Below are 20184 nucleotides of genomic sequence, written 5' to 3'. Positions count from 1 at the left end.
TCCTGATTCAGCCACTGCTGAAACTGACCAGCAGCGGCTGAATCAGGACGCCTGGGGCAGAGCAGCTGGGGTGCTGCCGGGTTGGTCCAGTAGCGCCCAGAGCGGCGCTGCGGGACCAACCGGCAGCGCCCCAGCTGCTCTACCACAGGCGTCTGGAGAAAAGCCTGGACTGCTCGGGGGGGGGGGTGGGGGGGGGGCGTACTAGCTGCGCTCCCCCTCCCCCCCAGCAGACCAGGGAGATGCAGGCGGGGGACCGAGATGCACCGCGGTTCCGCCGCCCGGGTCCTCCGTGGCTTTGCTCTGCGTCTCCCTGGTCTGCTGGAGACCAGCAGACCAGGGAGACGGGGAGCAAAGCCCCGGAGCACGCCGGCAGCGGGACAGCAGCAGCGCGTCTGGGCAGTCCGCTACCCGCGTGCTCCGCGGCTTTGCTCCCGGTGTCCCTGGTCTGCTGGGGACCATCTCCAGCAGACCAGGGACACTGGGAGCAAAGCCACAGCGGCGGTGGAGTCCCGCGCCTCTGAGGCTTTGCCAGAGCAAAGCCTCAGAGGCGCGGGACCCCTCCGCCTCCCCGGCTTTGCTCCAGGTGTCCCTGGTCTGCTGGAGACGGTCCCCAGCAGACCAGAGGCACCCGGAGCAGCTTTTCTCGCCCCGGAGGTCAAGGTAGCGGGACCGCTGCACTCTGGGTGGTCCCAGTGCCTGCGAGCTCCGGGGCGAGAAAGCCCCGTTCGTAAGTGCGGATCCGACATAAGTCGGATCCGCGTAACTCGGGGACTGCCTGTAGTCCCTTTAACTTAGTAACAAAATCAACAATGCTAGCCCACAAAAGCCTACTGATATAATATTGCTGGTGCTTAGGTAAAGCACAATTTTTTTTGTATATATTACAGTTATGGGCAATCTATAAAGGCAGGATAACTCTGAAATGAAGTTCTTGAGAAACATAAAAATGTAATGTTAAACTCAGGTGGTAAGTGTAGTCATAAAACACTGAAAATCTTGTTACTCACCAACAAGCATTTCATACAGAAAGACCCCAACTGACCACCAGTCACATTCTCGTCCATAGTAACCATCACCACCTTGGGATTTTAGTACTTCAGGAGAAATATAATCTGGTGTTCCAACAGCTGTATCACATCGTACCATACCTTCCTACAAAAAAAACAAAACAAAACAGTAATGTTCAAATGTTTATATTTGGAAATACACAATATTTTAAAGAGATATTTATCATCTAGGCAAATACTCTTTTCCTAAACAATGGAGACTCTGACAATGTTGGTTTGAGATGGGCATTTTAGAATTCTAAAAATATCTCTCGAATGCAGCACACAACTCTTGATCTGCCAAAGATATATTTTAATGCTATTAAATAACTATTCAGCATATCTGAAAAAATCCACAGTAACACAAAAACTAAATATTGAAACTTGAAATGTTAAGATGACAAACTAAATAAGGGCTAAGAGCTGGAAGGAATGTTCCATGACTTCTTGTGCCAGTGGAGAAAGAATTGACAAATCTGGGTCAGTCTTTTGGCTGTGATTTAGAATACTGGATTCATAGTCTAAACCAGGGTGGGGAACCTAAGGCCCAGAGGCAAGATCCAGCCTCCAGGGCTTCTACCCCCCCAGTACTGGGGTGCTCGTGCTGGCAATCCAGCTGCCACGGCCCCCCACCCAACTGTTTTTTTTCTGTGGTTCAGAAGACCCCGACCCAAAAAATGTTCCTCACCCCTGGGTCTGGCCCAGGGTAGGCAATGCTTTTTTTTGGGGGGGGGGGGGGGGGGGGGTTAGATTTTGGAAAGTGGTAAAGGGCCGCACTTTTCTGTGGTGGAGGTGCTGGGTCTAGGACGGAGACTGGATATAGAAGGGCGCACGGGTAAGGGACTGGGGTGAAGGAGACAGTATATGGTCTAAGGGGGAGTTTGAGTGAAGGAGGGAGTTGTGATCTGGGTCAGGGAATGGGGGTGCAAGGTCTAGGAGGGTGTCTGGATGGAGAAGAGGATTCTTGCCTGAGGAGAAGTGTAGGAGGGGGTACAGAACCTGGGAAGAAGGAGTTGTGACCCAGGGCAGGGGAGTGCAGAGGGTTTGGATGGTGACCTGGGGAGGGAGTTGAGGTGTGGGATGGGCAGGGGTGCCAGAGACAGGCTATGGCTGGGAGGTTCTTAAAGCGTCTCCTGGCCAGCACCCCTAAGGCAGGTTGGGATCCCTGCTTGCTACAGCCCCAGATCACTTAGAGCTGCAGTTTATTCCCTTCATGCAGCTTGGGGGTGGGAGGGGGGAGAGATTCACTGCCCCCAACCCCAAGGCTAATCTCTCAGCTCCTATTGGCTGGTTGTTTCCTGGGGTCAGTTCTTATTGGCAGCTTGTATCTGGCCAATAGGAGCTGAGGACTGGGCTGGGGGCAGGGAGATCACATGAAGCCTCTCCCTCCCTCCAGAACAGAGAGCCACCTGGCTGCATTTTAAACCTGCGGCAGTTGTGTGCCTGGGTGTCCCAGCAGGGCCACCTTAATCTTACAAGTCTGAAATGATTCTAGGCTCCATAGGACAGGGCTTCAAAGAGGGGATTTGCAGAGGCCATTTCATAATGGAAGACTGCTGCTTATAACTATATTTTGCTTAACACATCCAATTTTAAACTAGCATTGTAAATGCAATTTTTTTTTCAGAGTAAAAGTAAGTGTATCCCACACACAGAAGTGCCTCTGCAACACCAGTATATGCGGGAGTCTCTTTTCTTCATCATAATTCATCACTACCTTACTGTTCCAAGTCTACAAATAATTAAGCTTAACATAGAGCCAAATTCATTCCTAGGAGATCCCAGTGAAGCCACTAAGGTGAGGAACTGATCACACATACTTCATAAGTCTGGCTTTATTTGTAGGAGCTCTTATTGTCTTTTATTTATTGTAAGCAAATTCTTCATTTAAGTATTCCTGAAAAGATTTAGCAGGTGTGCTGGCTCAGTGACATGTGGCATATCAAAGATCACTTATTTCAAGGTTTCCCCCCATCCCCATATGTTCATATATGCAGTACTGTCTGACAGAAACCAATTACAACACCATTTAGGGGGGGAAAAAAGTTTCCGTAACTGGCATTCTTCAAGATGTATTGCTCATGTCCATTCATTGTGCGTGCACTGGTGCCCGCCACGTGCACTGGTGCCGGATGGTTTTCCCTCAGCAGTACCAGTAGGGGAGCCAGCCCCTTGGAGTGGTGCCCTTTGGAGTGGTGCGCACATGTCGCTCTTTATAGGGCACCTCTGGTGTCCTCCACTCTCAATTTCTTCTTGCTGGACAACTCTTGACAGTGGGGAAGAAGGGTGAGAAGTTGAATGGACATGAGCAACACATCTCGAAGAACACCAGTTATTGAAATAGGTAACTGTCTGTTCTTCTTCGAATGAATGCTCATCTCCATTCAACATAAGTGACTGCAAGCAATATGTCTGGAGATGGGAAGAGTCCACTTGCATGCTGACTGCCACACAGCTCTTTCAAAGAGGCAGCATCCTCTTGGGCTTGTTGCAGCATGGCATAGTGCATGGCATAGTGCATGGTGTGTACTGAAGACCAGGTTTGTAACCTCACCAATGTCCAGGATAGGAACATTGGTAAGGAAGGTCACAGAGGGGGCTTGGATAGGTCACAGAGGAGGCTTGGACAAGTGAGTCCTCACCAGCTGATAGCATGTACAAATGCAAGAGGTTATCCATTTAGAGATCCCTTCATCCACTTAGCATAGGCAAAAAAGAGCTGTAGAGATTTGCAGAATGGCTTTGTTTTGACAATGTACAACGCAAGAACTCTGCGAACATCCAGGGCATGCAACTGCCTCTCCTCTGCAGTTGCATGAGGAATCAGGCATCAGTATGAAGACTGGGAGTAAAATATCCTGACCCATATGAAAAGCAGAGACCACCTTAGGTTGATACAATATACAGCTAGTATAAGGTGGATGCGTAACTGGTTGGATAACCAGTCTCAGAGAGTAGTTATCCATAGTTCACAGTCATGCTGGAAGGGCGTAAGTGGGGTTCTACAGTGATCAGTTTTGGGACTGGTTCTGTTCAATATCTTAATGGCAAAGAGAGTATGCATATAAAGTTTACAGATGGTATCAAGCTGGGAGGACTTGCACGTGTTTTGGAGGATAGGGTCATAATTCAAAATGATCTGAACCAACTAGAGATAGAGGATAGAGTCCAATAAGGGCAAATGCGAAGTTCTCAAAAAATGGGAAATGACTGTGAAGGAAGGAGTACAGTACTGCAAAAAAAGATCTAGTGGATCACAAGCTAAATATTAGTCAACAGTGTGATATTGTTGGGGGGAAAAAAAAAATCACCAAATTTTCTGGGATGCATTAACAGGAGTGTTGTGAGAAAAAGACACAGGAAGTGATTCTTATCCTCTACTCTGTGCTGATTAGGCCTCAGTTGGAGTACTGTGTCCTGTTCTTGGCACCACAATTCAGGGAAAGATGTGGAGAAGTTGGAGACGGTCCAGAAAAGAGCAAAAAAATTATTAAAGGTCTAGAATACATGACCTATGAGGGAAGACTGAAAGAATTGGGTTTCTTTAGTTTGGAAAAGAGAAGACAGAGGGGACATGATAGCCGCTTTCAAGTATCTAAAAGGAGGAAGTATCTTACAAGGAGAAAGGAGAAAAAAAATATTCACCTTAACTTCTGATGACAGGACAGGAAGCAATGAGTTTAAATTGCAGCAAGGGAAGCTTAGGTTGGAAATTAGGAAAAACTTTCTGCCAGGGTAATTAAGTACTGGAATAAATTACCTAGGGAGGTTGTGGAATCTCCATCACCGGAGATATTTAACAGCAGGTTAGAGAGACCTCTGTCAGGGATGATCTAGATGGTACTTGCTTCTCCCATGAGGGCAGGGAACTGGACTTCGCCTCTAGAGGTCCCTTCCAGTTCTAGTATTCTAGGATTCTATGATTGTCCAAAATCAGAGACAGCGTGGAAAAGAACATTGGACTAGAAAGGAAAAAGGGAAGACATTATTCAGCACACACACAGTTTCCTATATTCCCCTGCACTTTTGCCTCCAAAAAACTGTCATGGTTTCTGGGTACACAAGAGACCCTATCCAGGAATATTTTGAAGAAATTCATTCCCTGGGTAAAAAAGGAAAATGTGTCAAGTGTAAGCCGACCAGGAAGAGGATACAGAACCTACCTTCAAGAATGAAACACAAGGAAAACTGCTTATTGGGAGAAAATGATGTAGATATTTCTGAAGGACAAGGTGGATCAATTTTTGCAATGCATCATTCTTCAAGACACTTTATGCCTTTTAGTATAAGTGTGATTTAATAAGTAAATTCCCAAACTGTTTACTATGTTGGATGTTAATAAAAAAAAGTTTGGCTTAGCTAATCTTTATGGCTTATTTAATTAGTTAACTAGATTTAGAATCTATCACCAAGTACAGTACAGAAAGCTAGAGTTGCCAGTTGCCACTGAGTGTCATTTTCTTTTTTTTAAATACATAATATATGCCTCTTATTTTGGAACATCGTGGTCATACACCGTAATAGTGATGCCATAAGTATATTCCCTTTTTAACTTCAGTGTAACTCTGCTTTCTCAAAGGAACCCCATCGCATACTTGTTTTCAAAGGTGGTTACTCCAAAATTAAGTGCACTCTTAAATACAGTCTTAGCTTTCTTGGTAACTTGGAATTAGATCTCACTCAAAATGACAGTGAAAGTGGAGGAAGATGAGAGCTAGTTGTAGAAGTTTTAAGGACACCATACATTTAGTGTCTTGAGGACTTGTCAGTTAAGAGTTAATAAAATTTGAAAATAAAAAAAATAGAGTTTAAGGACAGCCATCAGCCGCCAACTCAGGATTCTCTTTAACTGCAAATGTGAAATATTTAACATTCAAAGTTTTGTTTAGTAAAATGTAAGTGCTAATGAGTTTGTGTGTGATTTAGTTCTTACCATTCCTAATATATTGCTGCTGCATCTGCAGCTTGATACAAGTAATGAGTATTATGCACTATCTAAAAAAAAAAATACAATAGATCCTCTTATATGCTGTACTAAGATGTAAATTAACGTGTTCGCAATACTGTTTGAAGAAATGTGATCAGTGGAAAACTTGATTTAAAAAAAATCAATGATGTTTGGTGGTTTAAAAATCACTGATTTAAATAGTCTTGATTTAAATCATTCCACCCTGCTGGAGGGGGTATAGACCGATATCAGCCATTGGTGGAGGGGACACTTAAGGAGTCTGGCATACATGACCACATAAGTGGATGCCGCCATGTGCCCAATTAGCTGGACATGCCCAGGCTATAGTAGTCAGTGAAGTGCCCAGGCGAGTCAGAAAGTCCAAAAGGGCACAAAATTTGTCCATAGGGAGGAAGGCTCTTGCCAGAGACAAAACTAGCACCACTCTCAAACTCGATGAGCTGAATTGACACAAACTCTGTGAGTTTTCTGCATTCATAAACAGGCTGAGACAGTGGCATAGGCAGAACAGAAGATCTACATGCAAATGGACCTTGGAACAGGAGTCGCACTTGATGAGCCAATCATCCAGGTAAGGATAAATCTGCACCCCTTGTTGCCTGAGGTAGATGGCCACCACTGACATACATTTAGTAGAAACTTGAGGGATTGTGGCAAAGCCAAATGGGGGAACAACAAACTGGTAGTGGTTCGCTTCCACCACGAAACATAGAAAACATCTGTGACCCTCGAAAATGGCAAATGTGGAAGGTAAGCATCCTTGAGATCAAGGGCAATATACCAATCTTCCAAATCCAGGGAATAGCAGCCAGGTATACCATGGGGAACTTGAGACTCTCCAGGCAATGGTTCAGGCTGTACAGGCCCAGAATGGGCCAGAGCCCCTTGTTGGCCTTAAGGATCAGAAAGTAGTGGGAATTAAACCTTTGGCTCTGGTAGCAATGCAAAATCTCCTCCACCTCCCCCAGTCTGGGTGCCTCCACTGCCCCTGACTTCATACAGAAGGTGCGTGTTGTGAAAAGGGTCCCTGAAGAGGGATGGGGATGGAGTAGAGGAGAGTTGGAGGGTATAACTCTGCTGCACCATGCTGAGGACACTGTCTCTGTGCTTATAGAACACCAAGTTGGGAGGAAAGGGTGCAGACAGTGTGAAAAGGTCTCAAGATAAGGATCCAGAAGGCAGTCTAAGAGGTATGTCATCCTCTCTCATATCCTCAAAAGAGGCACTTGGAAATGACCTTACAATAGGAGGAGCCAGGTTGCGTGGAAGAACGAGACTGGGACTGTTTCTTTCTAAACCCTTTATATTAGCTCTGCCCCAACTCCTGGCAAGGCTAGAAAGGCTGAGCAGACGGGGTCTGAGGCCTGAATTAGTTACATGACAGTCCTGGGAAATGTGAGCCAAGGGTGTGGAGGATGGTGCCTGTGCAGTTTACTATCCTTCTGCTCTGCAAAATGGAGCCACTCTTCAAAGGGGAGCTCCTGCACAGATTGCTGTGTCTTGGGGGAGAGGATAGTGAGAGGCATCCATGACATTCTCTGCATAAATATGGGCGATGCTATGGAGCAAGCTGCCACATTTGCCACATCTGAGGCAGCCTGGAGTGCTGCTCAAGCAGCCGTTGCCCCCTCTGACGAGACCTGAAACTCCTTCAAGACATCCAAACGAGAGGACTCGAACTTCATGATTTATCCCGTAGCAGGCCATGAAGGCTTAGTAATATGCCACCCAGAGCTATAAGCTGGAGAACGAATAAAACTTTTGTCCAAATAAATACAGTCTCTTTAAGTCTTTATTTTTCAGGGTCACCTCAGTGGTTAATGGCTTCCATCACCAGGGAGTTGGGAGCTGGAGGGGAGTAAAGATATTCATGTCCCTTCTTCGGGACAAAGTACTTTCTTTCTGCCCTTTTGGAGGTAGGGGGAATGGAGGAGGGCATTTATTACAAGGCTGTGATGATCTTGGTCACTGTCATGAAGGATAAGGACACCCTGGCTGGGCTGACTGTATTAATACCCCCAAAGAGGGTATCCTCTGGCTCATAAGTTCCTCCACTTGGAGGTTCAACCTGGTGGCTACCCACCTGAAGAAATCCTAGTGGGACCACGCATCATCGGGGGGTCCCATGATGACCAGATCTGGAGATGATGAAGATGCTTGCGCTGGGGGAACCTCCTCAAGGCCAGAGGAAGGCCAGAGCCTGTGTCTCAACCTTCTTCTCCTCCTGCGGGCTGGGAGCCTTGGAAGCTTGGAGGTGTTTAATAGAGGTGGAGTTGGCCGATGGTTCCTTTAGCTTACCAGCTACTGAGTGCAATACCTGGGACAGTACAAAGAACTCGCATAGGTTTCAGCGGTACCACTGAGGCTGCAATACCTGCAGCCATTACACCAACTGGAGTTCCATCTGTGGTACTGGAGGCATCAGAGGAGGAGCTTGTACTGGGGGTACTAAGGCTTGATATAAGGCCAGCCTGGAGTGCGCCGTGCTGGGGGACCAGGAACAAGGGCTGGCATCAGTGTGGCACTATACATTCATCAGTGACACAAATGCTCGGGACATGGAGGACCACCAGAAACGATCCTCCTGCAAGCGTTGTCCACTATGAGATCTGCAGTCTGGGTGATCGTGGCCGGCATTCTCAGGAGTGGCTGCAAGACAAATGCCAATGAACCAAAACACGCTGCAAAGTCGAGCAGGATCACCAGCCCTTTCCCAGCTCAAGGACACGCTGTGGGGAGTTGCGAGCCAAGGAAAGGTACTGGCGTGGTGAGCGATGCAGTGCCAGGGACCTGTCCCTCGAACAGGATGCGGACCATGTGGAATACCAGGGCCAAGCATAATGTCCATAGCAGGAGGTACATGCCCCAAAAGATCTGCGCCAAAGTTCCGACTGCTGTCAGTGGCCCTGGGCCCCACCGGGGACTGGGCCAGGCTTCAGGGAGGTGAGTCTTTTGACATTCCACCAGAGAGGGAACAGTGCCTCTACAGAGACCGGGGAGGTGCCGTAGCTGGCTTTTCCTTGTTGCGTGGTCCCTGTAACTACAGGTGAGAGTGGCACTGGCATAGACAAGATGTTCTGAGTTACCTGCAAAGCCTCTGGCGTCGATGGCATCCGGAGCTGTTGAATGCCACTCTGAGATCGGGCCGGGGAGCGAGGGGGGGACCCAAACTCTGAAGAAACCTGAGATCTCTGCTTAACAACAGCTGGAGATGTTGTCATCCTGGGCCTGTCTCCAGAAGGCCTGCCCTGACCTTGCCTAGGCTTGTATGGAGCTGGTGGGTGATGCTGGTAGTGCTGGGGCACTGCACACCAAGGCGCTGGTGCTCTGTGCTAAATCCGAACGCTCATGCACCAGAGCTAAGAAAAAAGTTCAGGAACTTGGGAGGATAGGGACTCCTCCCCTGTTCATCCTTACAGAAAGAACAATAATATTAAGAGTATTGTCTTCAGGGGGAGATAAGAGTCTCCTTTCTCTAACATTCTTATTTTTATTTTCCCCTTTTACCACTGCTAAATAACTTAAGTCCCCTAAAACAAATGAAACAAGAAGCTCACTCTTCAAGTCTAGATCAATGAGAGAAGTAGAGAGAGGAAGGAAAAGAAAAAACAAAAACCTACAACAAAGGCATTTTACATTCTCACCATTTGAAAAAGCAGTACTTTGAGAGAGTTGCATCCCCTTTTTCCCCAAGTTCTTGGAGGTGTTTTTTTTTTTTTTTAAATGTACTTTCCCAGTTGGTAACCACCTAAGAGGTGTCAGTACTTTTAGCAGTCTCCTTTTAACCAACACCAAATAGAGAATAAGTCATTTGCCCTCTTTGAATTGAAACCATGGAGCACAACACAAACAATTTTCCACTGTACACACTGCGGAAATTATTACACACCTAGATATGAAAAAGATTTTCTTATGACTAAGGCAAATACCAGGGCACTTAATTTCTTTTTATGTTTGTGTGTGTCTGAAAGGCACTTAATCTCTTAGTACTTCAATACCTCATCTGCAAAACTGATACATTAATTTCTCTGTAATTCACAGGGATGCTGTGAGGCTAAATTTGTTAGCAGACATGAGGTGCTCAAACTAGGAATGTCAATGTGCAGTCAACTAAACGATTAACCAATAAGCCTAGGCTTATCGGTGAATCTTGTAGACCAGTGGTTCCCAATCACCGAGCCGCTGTCTGAGCTCAAGCCAGCTGTTCCCAGAAGCTCACCTCCAGCCACCATGGTGGCTCAGGCAGCAACAGCAGGAGGCGGAGCAGGAAGCACCTCCTTCCTCCCCACTTGGGGAGAGACACTTGGAGAGAGAGGGTGTACGAAAAAGAAGGGAGGCGTGTGCACTTCCAATGGCCACTCCCCCTGCTTGCGCGGCTACTTTTGCTGGCGGTGGCAGGAGGAAGCAAAGCAGAAGGCACCTCCTCCAGGACTCCACTTCCCCTTCTCCCCCACCCACGCAGCTGCTTTTGCCAGCAGTGGTGCTGAGGCACCAACAAAAGGTGGCGAAGTAGGAGGCGCCTACCTCTCTCCCTCCCTCCTCTCCCCGCCCCCATAATGTCAGCCAGCCAAGGCTCCGTGATCTCCTTCCCATAGGAGTGCAAGACATGCTGGGGGGAGGAGGCGCGAAGGAGAAAGGCCACTCTCCCTACCCATACAGCAGTAATGGCCACACTCCCTAGAGGGGGAAGCCTTGTTCTGGTGAACATGGGGGCAAATGGGTGATGGGTGAGGGCATGGTGTGGTCATGGGGCAAGAAGGTGTTGGCATGGGCTGTAGAAGTCAGAGGTTAAAGGGTCTAAGAGCATGGGATATAGGAGTGGGGGTTAAAAGGTGTTAGGCACTGGGGAGCAAGGAGCTGGGTTAGGGTTAGGCAGAACGGGAACATTTTATTTGTATTTGCATATTCATAATTTGCATAATGAAAATGTGCAAATAAAATGTCACTGGTCCACCAAATGTTTGTGAGTGGGTTTGCTGGTCCGTGACATAAAAAAGGTTGGGATCCACTGTTGTAGACTGCATGCACACTCAGCTCTCCCTGCATCTGTATCGGAGGCAGCAAGGAGGGGATCAGGAGCTGGGAGGAGCTGACCCTCCGACCTGTTGCATCTATCCCTGGGGAGCTGCTGTTAAAACAGAGTTTTTAAACTGGCTCTCCTCACAGTCTGGCTCACCCTGTCAGTTTGCACCGCTTCCTCTGATCGAGCAGCAGCAGCGTGGGATAGAAGGGGTTGCTGGCCCCACCCTCGGGAACTACTGAATAGTCGTGTAACTGCTAAAATTTCATGTGGTTACACGACTATTCAGTTACCTAATAGCTAACATCCCTAGCTCAAACACAACAGTGCTAAGCACCAACATGTTAATCAATCTATAGCAAACAGCATCCCAAAGAACACTATCACTGGATCCTCCCTTCAAATAGCAGTACTGATTTAAGATTTAAATATACCAACCTTATTCATCTTCATACAAGTACCAAAATCTGCTAGTTTTAAATGGCCAGCTTTATCCAGCAGCATATTATCAGGCTTCACATCTCTGAAAAAAATCAGTTTATTAATTAAAATACAAATTAGCTACACTTACCAAGAGACTGCTATTTTTCTGATATAACATGACAAGGAGAGATTAAGACACTTAAAGCAGCAAAAAAAGATATTTTTAAAAAGAAACGCAAGTGTTCCTTTTGTCCCTCTCCAATTTTTCAAATTCTCAAACTACTACCACACCCCAAATTTCCATTATCAGTAAAAGCATGGTCTTCTAATTAAGACACTGAGCTGAGACTCAGATACAGGTTCAGTTCAAGAGTCTCTGTATTACAGAAACTCAAGCGCCTCAATTACCTTCCTTATGAGAAAGTCCTTGTGCACTGGATTAATCTCAGCACACTTATTTACATAAACAATATACCATTTGTGTGTGGAGAAGTTTGGATGCTGCACACTCTGACTTGCAGCCACAAGTGGCAAGAAGGGAATGCTAGGGATGTCCCAGTCTTTACATCTTCAGTTGGAGCCATAATACATTCAGGACACAGGTTTCAAACTTAAGTATATGTGAAACACGCACACAACTAGTATTAGATTATACTTATATAAAATTCATTAAATCTAGGACATTCTCTAGAACAGACTCTTCAGTTGCTATCTGGTTTTTGTTCATTGTTTAGAACAGAAAGATTACTTTTCCCACTTTCTTGTCTATTCACTTCCTAAATTTAAATAAAGAAATCCAAAAGAAGAAAAAAAGAGTCTAATAAAAAACAAATATGTAAATTCAACAACCTACCTATGAATGCTATTAGCCACTTCCTCAGTGATTTAACTTTACTTTTAACTTTGGCAATACACATGCACTTTCATATAATGGGAACTGGTTTTCATTGTGTTTGATATGGCTAATCATTAATTATGTATAATATTAATTCTACCAAACATCTGACTCTTACAGTAGTTCTTTTTGTTAAAGTATCAATCCTGACCACAAGGCCAAACTGCAAATAGGATATTTACTTTGTCCTAAGTTAAAATTACCCTTATATTCTCAGTTGGAGCAGTTATTCTTGAGTTCATAATTAATAATAAAAAAAACAAAAAACTTTACACAAATTCTAACCACAAAATACCTATTTTATTCTACACCAGGCATTCTTATTCCAGTTATGAGTAGGTAATTCTTAAATGTATACAGTGTGCAAAGTATTTTGGACCCCTCACAATGCAATGAATTATACATATTTAATTCAAAATAATTTGATTAATTTATGTTGTTTCATTGTACAACAGAAAATTTGTATGTTAGATCATTTTCTTTTCAACCAAAGCAAATAGTCAAATGTTCCTTTGTTTAGTGGTTTTGAGGTTTTACTGAAACTTGTATTTGGATTAATAGTACAGTAAATTAGAACTGTAATATTCTGCTGTTTTTAAACACACAAAAAATGAAAAATATGGATTATATATAAAATCCTGTGGGGACACAGATTCTGTAGCCACATTCATGGGTATTAAGCAGATATCAATATATGTCATTTACTAAAACAAGCCTCCCATTCTTTATATAGCCAATCCATAATCAACCATGGATTAAGTAAAAGGCCATTAAAATTGGTGTATTCTATCTAGGCACTCTGCTTTTACAAATAAGAAGGGATGAATTAAAAAAAAATCTGAGATGGAGACTATGAATGGAAGTGTGGTACATGTTATTTTTTTGTTCCTGTGAATCAACTAACATGCACAGACAGAAATCCATGTCTAAGGAATTGAAAAATGATTGCTGTAGTTGCAAGTAGTATTATTCCTTTCTCTGACGTGCTCTTTCAGTGTTACCTTATTAGCAAGAGGCTGAAAGAGCTACTTTACTTACTAATATACCTCAATTTAATTTAGTTTGGAGACAAAACTAAATTACATTTATTGAAGTAGAACAAATTAAGGATATTAAGAAGCGGGTAACTGTATAATCATGTAGTCGATACAATTTGTATCGACTACACCATTAGTCGATAAGGCTTGCGTCAGGTCCAGGAGCTATTCCCACTGTAGCTCTTCAGTTGAATTATAGAAGAAGCCAGATGTGCAGGGGAACTGTCTTTTAAACCCGCTTTCCGCCCCCCCACCCCCAATCAACACCGGCTCCTGTTTCTCCTCCCCGCTGCTGCCTCTAATACAGAGGCAGCAAGAGAGGGGAGGAGGGGGAGAGCGAGTAGTCAAGTAGTCACTCCACTAGTCGCTTACTTCCCAGAACAAATACAGAAAGATTGTACCCAATCCTGAGATTTGTTCAATCCTTTATAATCCGAGGACTGGTAAGACTGATTGGATGTCATTAGAATTATAGTCTAATGCAAATATTGCAGCTTCATCCAGTGGATTAGGGTACTGATAACCCAAGTTCCAGGCCAATTTCTATTCCAGTTAGATCTGCTATGCAACCTACAATAAGACACTATCCATCTCTGACGGTTTCCCCTCTTACCCTTTGGTTTTCTTGTTCCTCTAAATTGTGAGCAAAACTGTCACAGAAACTTTCTCTTACTAGCTGCATGCACAGTAATTAGCCCTATGGAGCCCTGATCACTAGGCTCTATTCCAATACTTCCAATAACTAGTAATACCTAGTAGTAGACACTACCAAATGCTATTATTATCTAGTTACTAAATCATGTAGTTTCTCTACCAAACTAAAAATTTTAGTAACAAGTCTTGGGAAAGTTTACTAGATCCATTTTGGTTTTGTTTCTATTTCCTGTAAAGTGGGCAAATCCTAGAAAACCCAAACTCAGACAGAGAACAGAATACTGATGTACTGTCAATTGCTGAAAATCTTAACATTGAAAGTTATCTCCAATTTGCATTTCCTCACACAAAGAAATTTTGAAGGTGTCTATGGGGAACAGCCATGCAGTAATAACATCAGCAACAAATTTAAAACAGATTAAGTAATTCTTAAAAAGACATTCTGAAAAAGTAAAGATGAATAGAGATTTATTTTAACTATAGCAATTATATGCACCTGTGAATAAAGCCCATTGAGTGAATTGCATCCAATGCAAGAACAACTTCTGCAGTATAAAATCTTGCCCATTTCTCAGGAACATCATAGTTGCTCATTAAATTCACAAGATCCCCACCGGGCATATATTCCATCACTATGTAAAGGTAACGGTCATCTTGGAATGCAAAAAATAACTATAAAAGAGAACAAAAATAAGTAACTGAATATTCAGTAATTCAATGTAAAAGCTTGCAATTTTTGTGTATTATATTAATCTAATTATTTTCTCTGCAAATACTTTACCATTTAAAGATTACTAGAATTACTAGAACCATTCCTGCAACTTTTGTCAACCAGAATTCCTATATGAAGAGGCGGCAGTATTTCTGCTGTCTCCTGTCTCTTTATGCTGCTAAAGAATAGTTTAAAGGAGATTGACTGATAGACAATCTGACCCAATGAACACTGAGATCACTTCAGACTATACACGTACATATAACTAGGCAACAAACTTCCATCAATTAGTTCATTAGTTTACAGTAGTAGACAATTCATTAGTTTACAAATGCACAAAAAAAGAAATACTTTATCAAAGGTATCTGTCTGCATTTTATCCTGAAGTGCCTGCATATTGTCTTTAGATAGTGGTTTCATTTAGGATCTTATTAAAATAATGTATTGCATAGAACTACAAATTGGTCATCTAACCAATGCATGAAGCAATACAGGAGTGTATATCTGCCTATCAATAATGCATAAGCTATCGATGTCAACTACAATAATTACTTGTTTAACACGTGCCTGCTTAACACGTTTTCGTAATAGCACAATATTTTTTGGGAACTTTTTCAAATAACATGACTGTCCCCGAAATAAAACAAAAATAATCAAGTGGCGGACTACTTCACGCGGCGGTATAAGTTGGTGAAAACAATGGTAATACGCATGAGTAGATGAATACACGTGGCCACAGCACTCCTCCACTCACTTATGTGTTAATCTTTGTGTTTTAACAAACCTTGGCAACTTGTGTTGGTAGATATCTTGTGTCGCAAGATATCTGATGTTGACATTGACAACCCAGCACCAACAAAAAACTGACTTTGCCACCATAACCTGAAATGAAACCCCCACCTTTTCCATTATTTTTAATGGGAAAATTGACCCCGCATACCACGTTTTCGCTTAGCACAAACATGTTCAGAAACGCATCTATAGTGTTAAAGGAGGAATTACTGTATTCAATTTTTCTGATTTTTCTGCAATGTTCTTATAACTCTGGTCATTTGATTTACTATTGCAAATTTAGCATTCTTCTATCAACTCACACAATCTGAAAAGTAAATAAAAAGTCCATCTTTTATTTGTTAGTATAAGTTTGCACAAAATACACACCACGAATGAATTAATGGCTCGTAAACTTACACACCTCTGTCTGGAAACAATGAAAAAAAATCTTTTCAGACAATAATTGTATAGGAAAAATACTATTATGATTTCCCAGATCAATGTAAATATGGCTTACAAGAGCTTGATCTTGTAAGTTTGGCCATTCAAATCATAACCCACCAAAGATGAAGACACTATTCTTAAAATTAAGAGTAGTACCACGGCTAAGTATTTGCAAGACTCATATCTCTTTAATTTAATATTTTAAAATAATTGTGGCAATTACAATTTTGATTTTGCAGCTTTCAAATTTTCAATGGATTTTCCAAACAGAATATTTCAATTTGGCTGAAAAAGGCAGTTTTGTAAGTTGTTTAGGAAACAAAGCTAGAACTGAACAATTATATAATGCTTTAATTACAATGAAATCTATCCAGTGATATAACAAAATCACCTGGCTATAATAAAAAAAATACTAACAGTAGTATCAATACCTGAACAACCCAGGGGCTATTAGCAAAAGCCATAATGTCTCTTTCTTCCCAAAAGAATGCAGAATCTGATCTCTTTATCATCTCAAACTTGCTCAGAAGTTTCATAGCATACACCTTCCTTGATGATTTATGCCTTACCTTTGAAGATAAAATTAAGATATAAAAATAGGTTTTTTTCATACTGACAATCAATTAAAATATTTAATTCAATATTTTTTCTGCTTTGCCCATTTTTCCTTAATTAACCAATTTTATCCAATTCTTAGCTATTATTTGGTAAAAATAATTATTATATTGCTGAACATGGTATACAATTGCAGTTTCTTACTACAATATGATTACCAAAACATTTGCTAAAATATTTAAAAGATCTACGTACAAAATAATTGCTCCATAATTTGCATTTATTTTTAATAAAAGGGTAGATATTTTTGTTAAATAATGTAAAAAGAAAATCAAGATTTTGAAGAGCACATTTTCTTTATTTAACATTTCATCCATTAGCTACCCATCTAAATGATTCAATTCAAGAATGGTTGTGAACTCACAACACACAAAAATATTATAAATGGAAAATCTCTGTTCAGGTCTTAGAAGCAGCTCCTCAGATGATGCAAATTGTCAGAACATACTGACATCAGCTTATGACAATTTACACCAGCACAAGAACTGCTTCACAAATTCACAGAGTTGCAGTGACCAGGACTACGGAGAGGTACTCAGCCTCTGGGTAGGGAACACGCACTTTCAGCTTTTATGCATGTATATTAAAAGTTATGATAATAGAAAACTTTCTGAGAATAAAATGCTCATGAGGCTTACAGCTCCTATATAACAAGATTAAGGTAATTTTTAAAATACGGGTTGAACCTCTCTAGTTCAGAACTCTCATCCGGAAACATCCATGGTCCGGAATGATTTTAGTAAGCCAGATGTCCACTTTTCATGGGTGTGACCAAGTTTCCCATAGTCCCATAAAATTTGTTTACAGCCACTAGTCCTAGTTCTCCATGTTCTGTACTTTATATACCCCTCATTTACCCATAAACATCCTCTAACAGCCCACTAAGCAGTGGAAGTGTTGGTAATGCTGCTAGACAATATTGACCTCCCGTGGTCCAGAAAATTCTCTGGTTTGGAACCCATCAAGTCCCAAGGGTGCTGGGACTAGAGAGGCTCAACCTGTATCTTATTAAAAATAAAAAGGTAAGTGGCACTCTAGCACAAAGTAATATCCAAATCTATTTACACATTGAAATACAACCTACCAACTGAACTTCCCCAAATGCACCTCTGCCAATCACCTTCACCACTTCATAATCTTCAGCTTTCATTCGCAAATCCCTGATTTTACTAAGTATATCTTTATCTTGTATAAAGAGAAAAAATATAAAGCATTAAACCAGTATAGCAATTCATTAATAAAACTGTCAGTGTCTTTCTATACAGGTAATTACAGAACTATAAATTATACACCTGTGTCATTGTTCAAGTTCAGAATTAATATTCCCTGCACATTATCTCTGATTCCACTGGGGAGCCAAAGGAAAGCAACAAAAGGAGTCATGCTACATTTACACCTTTTGCCCCCTGGGGCCTGATGTGGTCCCAAAAGCGAGGACAGCTGGCTCATGGCCTGGAGCAGCCAGCTGTGGTAAGAGGGAAGACAGAGACTGCCTTCCTTGCAGAACACAGTTCACAGGGTCAGGGGGGTTAGACATAGCAGGGCACATGGAATTCCTGGAGAAGTCACACAATGGGGTTCAGAAGGGCTACTGAGGACACAGGAGCTAGTGGGGGGAAAACAACATTGAGCCTGGGACTCAATTGGCAGGGGGATGCAAAGCCACACGAGGACAGAGAATGCCAGGAGAAATGGCGATGTAGTTCAAATGAATTACACAAAGTTCTATATTAATATGCCTAGTTAGGAATTTATTTTTCAAAATAGTATTTCCTGAATCTTTCTGTAGTCTGTATTGTTACAGATATACTTATTGAGAGGTATTTTTAAATATATTAACAAAATAATTGAAACTTGTATGATTATATTGTATTATTTTGACAAATAAAATACACAGAGTTTTGCAGAATTCTAAACTACTGTGTGAAGAATTCACCCAGAAGTAATATTAAAACATCCATATTAAGAAAATCTTTCAAGCATATTGGATTTAAACACAAAAATCAAATGTACAATTCATTTACTCATAATTGTTCCTGCAACACCTGATGCTTCTTAAAAGGTATGTTTAAGACAAGGACTTGCTCATCTTCTTATTGGAAATCTTTATTCTGAAACCATGACCTCACTTTCATCACCATGGTAACAGAAAAATGCCATACTGTACAAGAACTTCACTGTAGGATCGAGCTGAGAAACAAACCGTTTCAATATTGAAAGCTTTCATTCAAAACAAATATCAAACAGCTACTGGAATGCAGAAATTCTGCATCTAGAGTGACCTGCTTATATACAGAATATAAAAGATCTTCGTTAAAAGGGCATGTATGCAAAAGACTTGAGAAACTAACATACCATATAGATATAAAATACACTGAAATAAATTCCTTAGAAAATACACTGTTGGTACTTTTATTACTTTTCTGTACTTGCAAAAGTGGGTTTTAATTTAAAACATGCAGTGGGAATCACTGTAATATTTATATAAACCTATCACTCTATAAACTACAATAATTTACAAACTCCCAGTGGGCAGATACTCTAATTCCAAATTTGGTCATAGATTAAAAACAGGCTATTTTAATCCATATAGGTCAACAATCACATGAGATTACATGGAAAAGCTTCACATTTTAGTATAAGAATGGAACAGCTTTTAAACAGCCCCATTTTTAAGGAGCATTTATAGCAGTAAACCTTTTTTATTTCCAAAATAGAATTTTAGACCAAAAAGGAAAGTTTGAAAGAATTGTGAGGACAGGAATTGACACTGCAGTAATCATTTAAAAAAAAATCCTAATTCTTTGGCATGCTACTGAAAGAGACTTGGTTTCCCTACATTGGGAGCATATTTAAAAGCAAAGATGCATACAGAAATTAATTTGCATATTTAAAAGGACAAATTTAAAGTAAAAAAACAGGAACATAGCTGAATTTACCTTAGTTTGAGTAGTCTTTTCTCTTGCTTTCTAACGCTAACCCATAGTTTACAGAGAAGTATATAATACAAAGATTTTAATAAATGATACTATATAAATATGGAATTACAAGTGTGATTCAGATTTTGTAAAAATGGTCAGTTTTTTTGGTAAATTTGCATAAGATCTAATTTAAGTTCTTTGACTATTTGAGCACGGTGACTTAGTCTAAGGCTAGAGGATCAGTAGGATTGACAGGGCTGATAGATAACAATCACCATGACAAATTTTTTCTGTTTGTTAACAACTGATTGCCTAACAATCCAATGACAAAAAGACTGTCAACACTGTAGGAAAAGCCTTCACATTAATGCAGAGGTATGTGCTAAACAGGTACTACGCTAAGCACTATTTGGAGCTAAATGTTTTGGCTTCTAGGTATTCAATAAACTTGAATAATAATATAGACCTAATAGATACTGATGGGAAATTTCTCTGTGAAGGAGAATTAACCATGCTTTTCCCCCTCCTCCAACGATATACCCCCTTCTCTCTACTTTCCATCCCCATTTATGGGCAAGAAAATAATTGGTCTTTTTTTTACTTGCAGTGATATTCTACATCAGTGGTCCCCAACCTTTCGTGTCTGCCGGGCACCCAGGGGCGGGGCTGCTCAT

The 20184-nt window shown here is 41.7% G+C and overlaps 1 protein-coding gene across 4 annotated transcripts in view; it reads right to left on the bottom strand.

Annotated features, from left to right (window-relative positions):
- Positions 1 to 20184, bottom strand: part of ROCK1 (Rho associated coiled-coil containing protein kinase 1) — a 146065-nt gene that overhangs the window by 66127 nt on the left and 59754 nt on the right. For 3 of the 4 annotated variants that reach the window (XM_006139046.4, XM_075920910.2, XM_089776296.1), the window contains exons 3-7: positions 17674 to 17774; positions 16406 to 16543; positions 14541 to 14716; positions 11474 to 11558; positions 1008 to 1152 (exon numbers count right to left, since the gene is read on the bottom strand). In XM_006139046.4, coding sequence (XP_006139108.1) covers positions 1008 to 1152; positions 11474 to 11558; positions 14541 to 14716; positions 16406 to 16543; positions 17674 to 17774 — 645 coding nt within the window. The remainder of the gene's footprint in view (positions 1 to 1007; positions 1153 to 11473; positions 11559 to 14540; positions 14717 to 16405; positions 16544 to 17673; positions 17775 to 20184) is intronic. The other variant, XM_075920911.2, reaches the window with a different exon arrangement.

Source organism: Pelodiscus sinensis, chromosome 2 (genome assembly GCF_052426305.1).
Source record: "Pelodiscus sinensis isolate ZL-2025 chromosome 2, ASM5242630v1, whole genome shotgun sequence".
NCBI classification, from domain to species: domain Eukaryota; kingdom Metazoa; phylum Chordata; order Testudines; family Trionychidae; genus Pelodiscus; species Pelodiscus sinensis.
The sequence above is the reverse complement of the archived record's forward strand: the minus strand, read 5'-3'. Positions and strand labels throughout refer to the sequence as shown.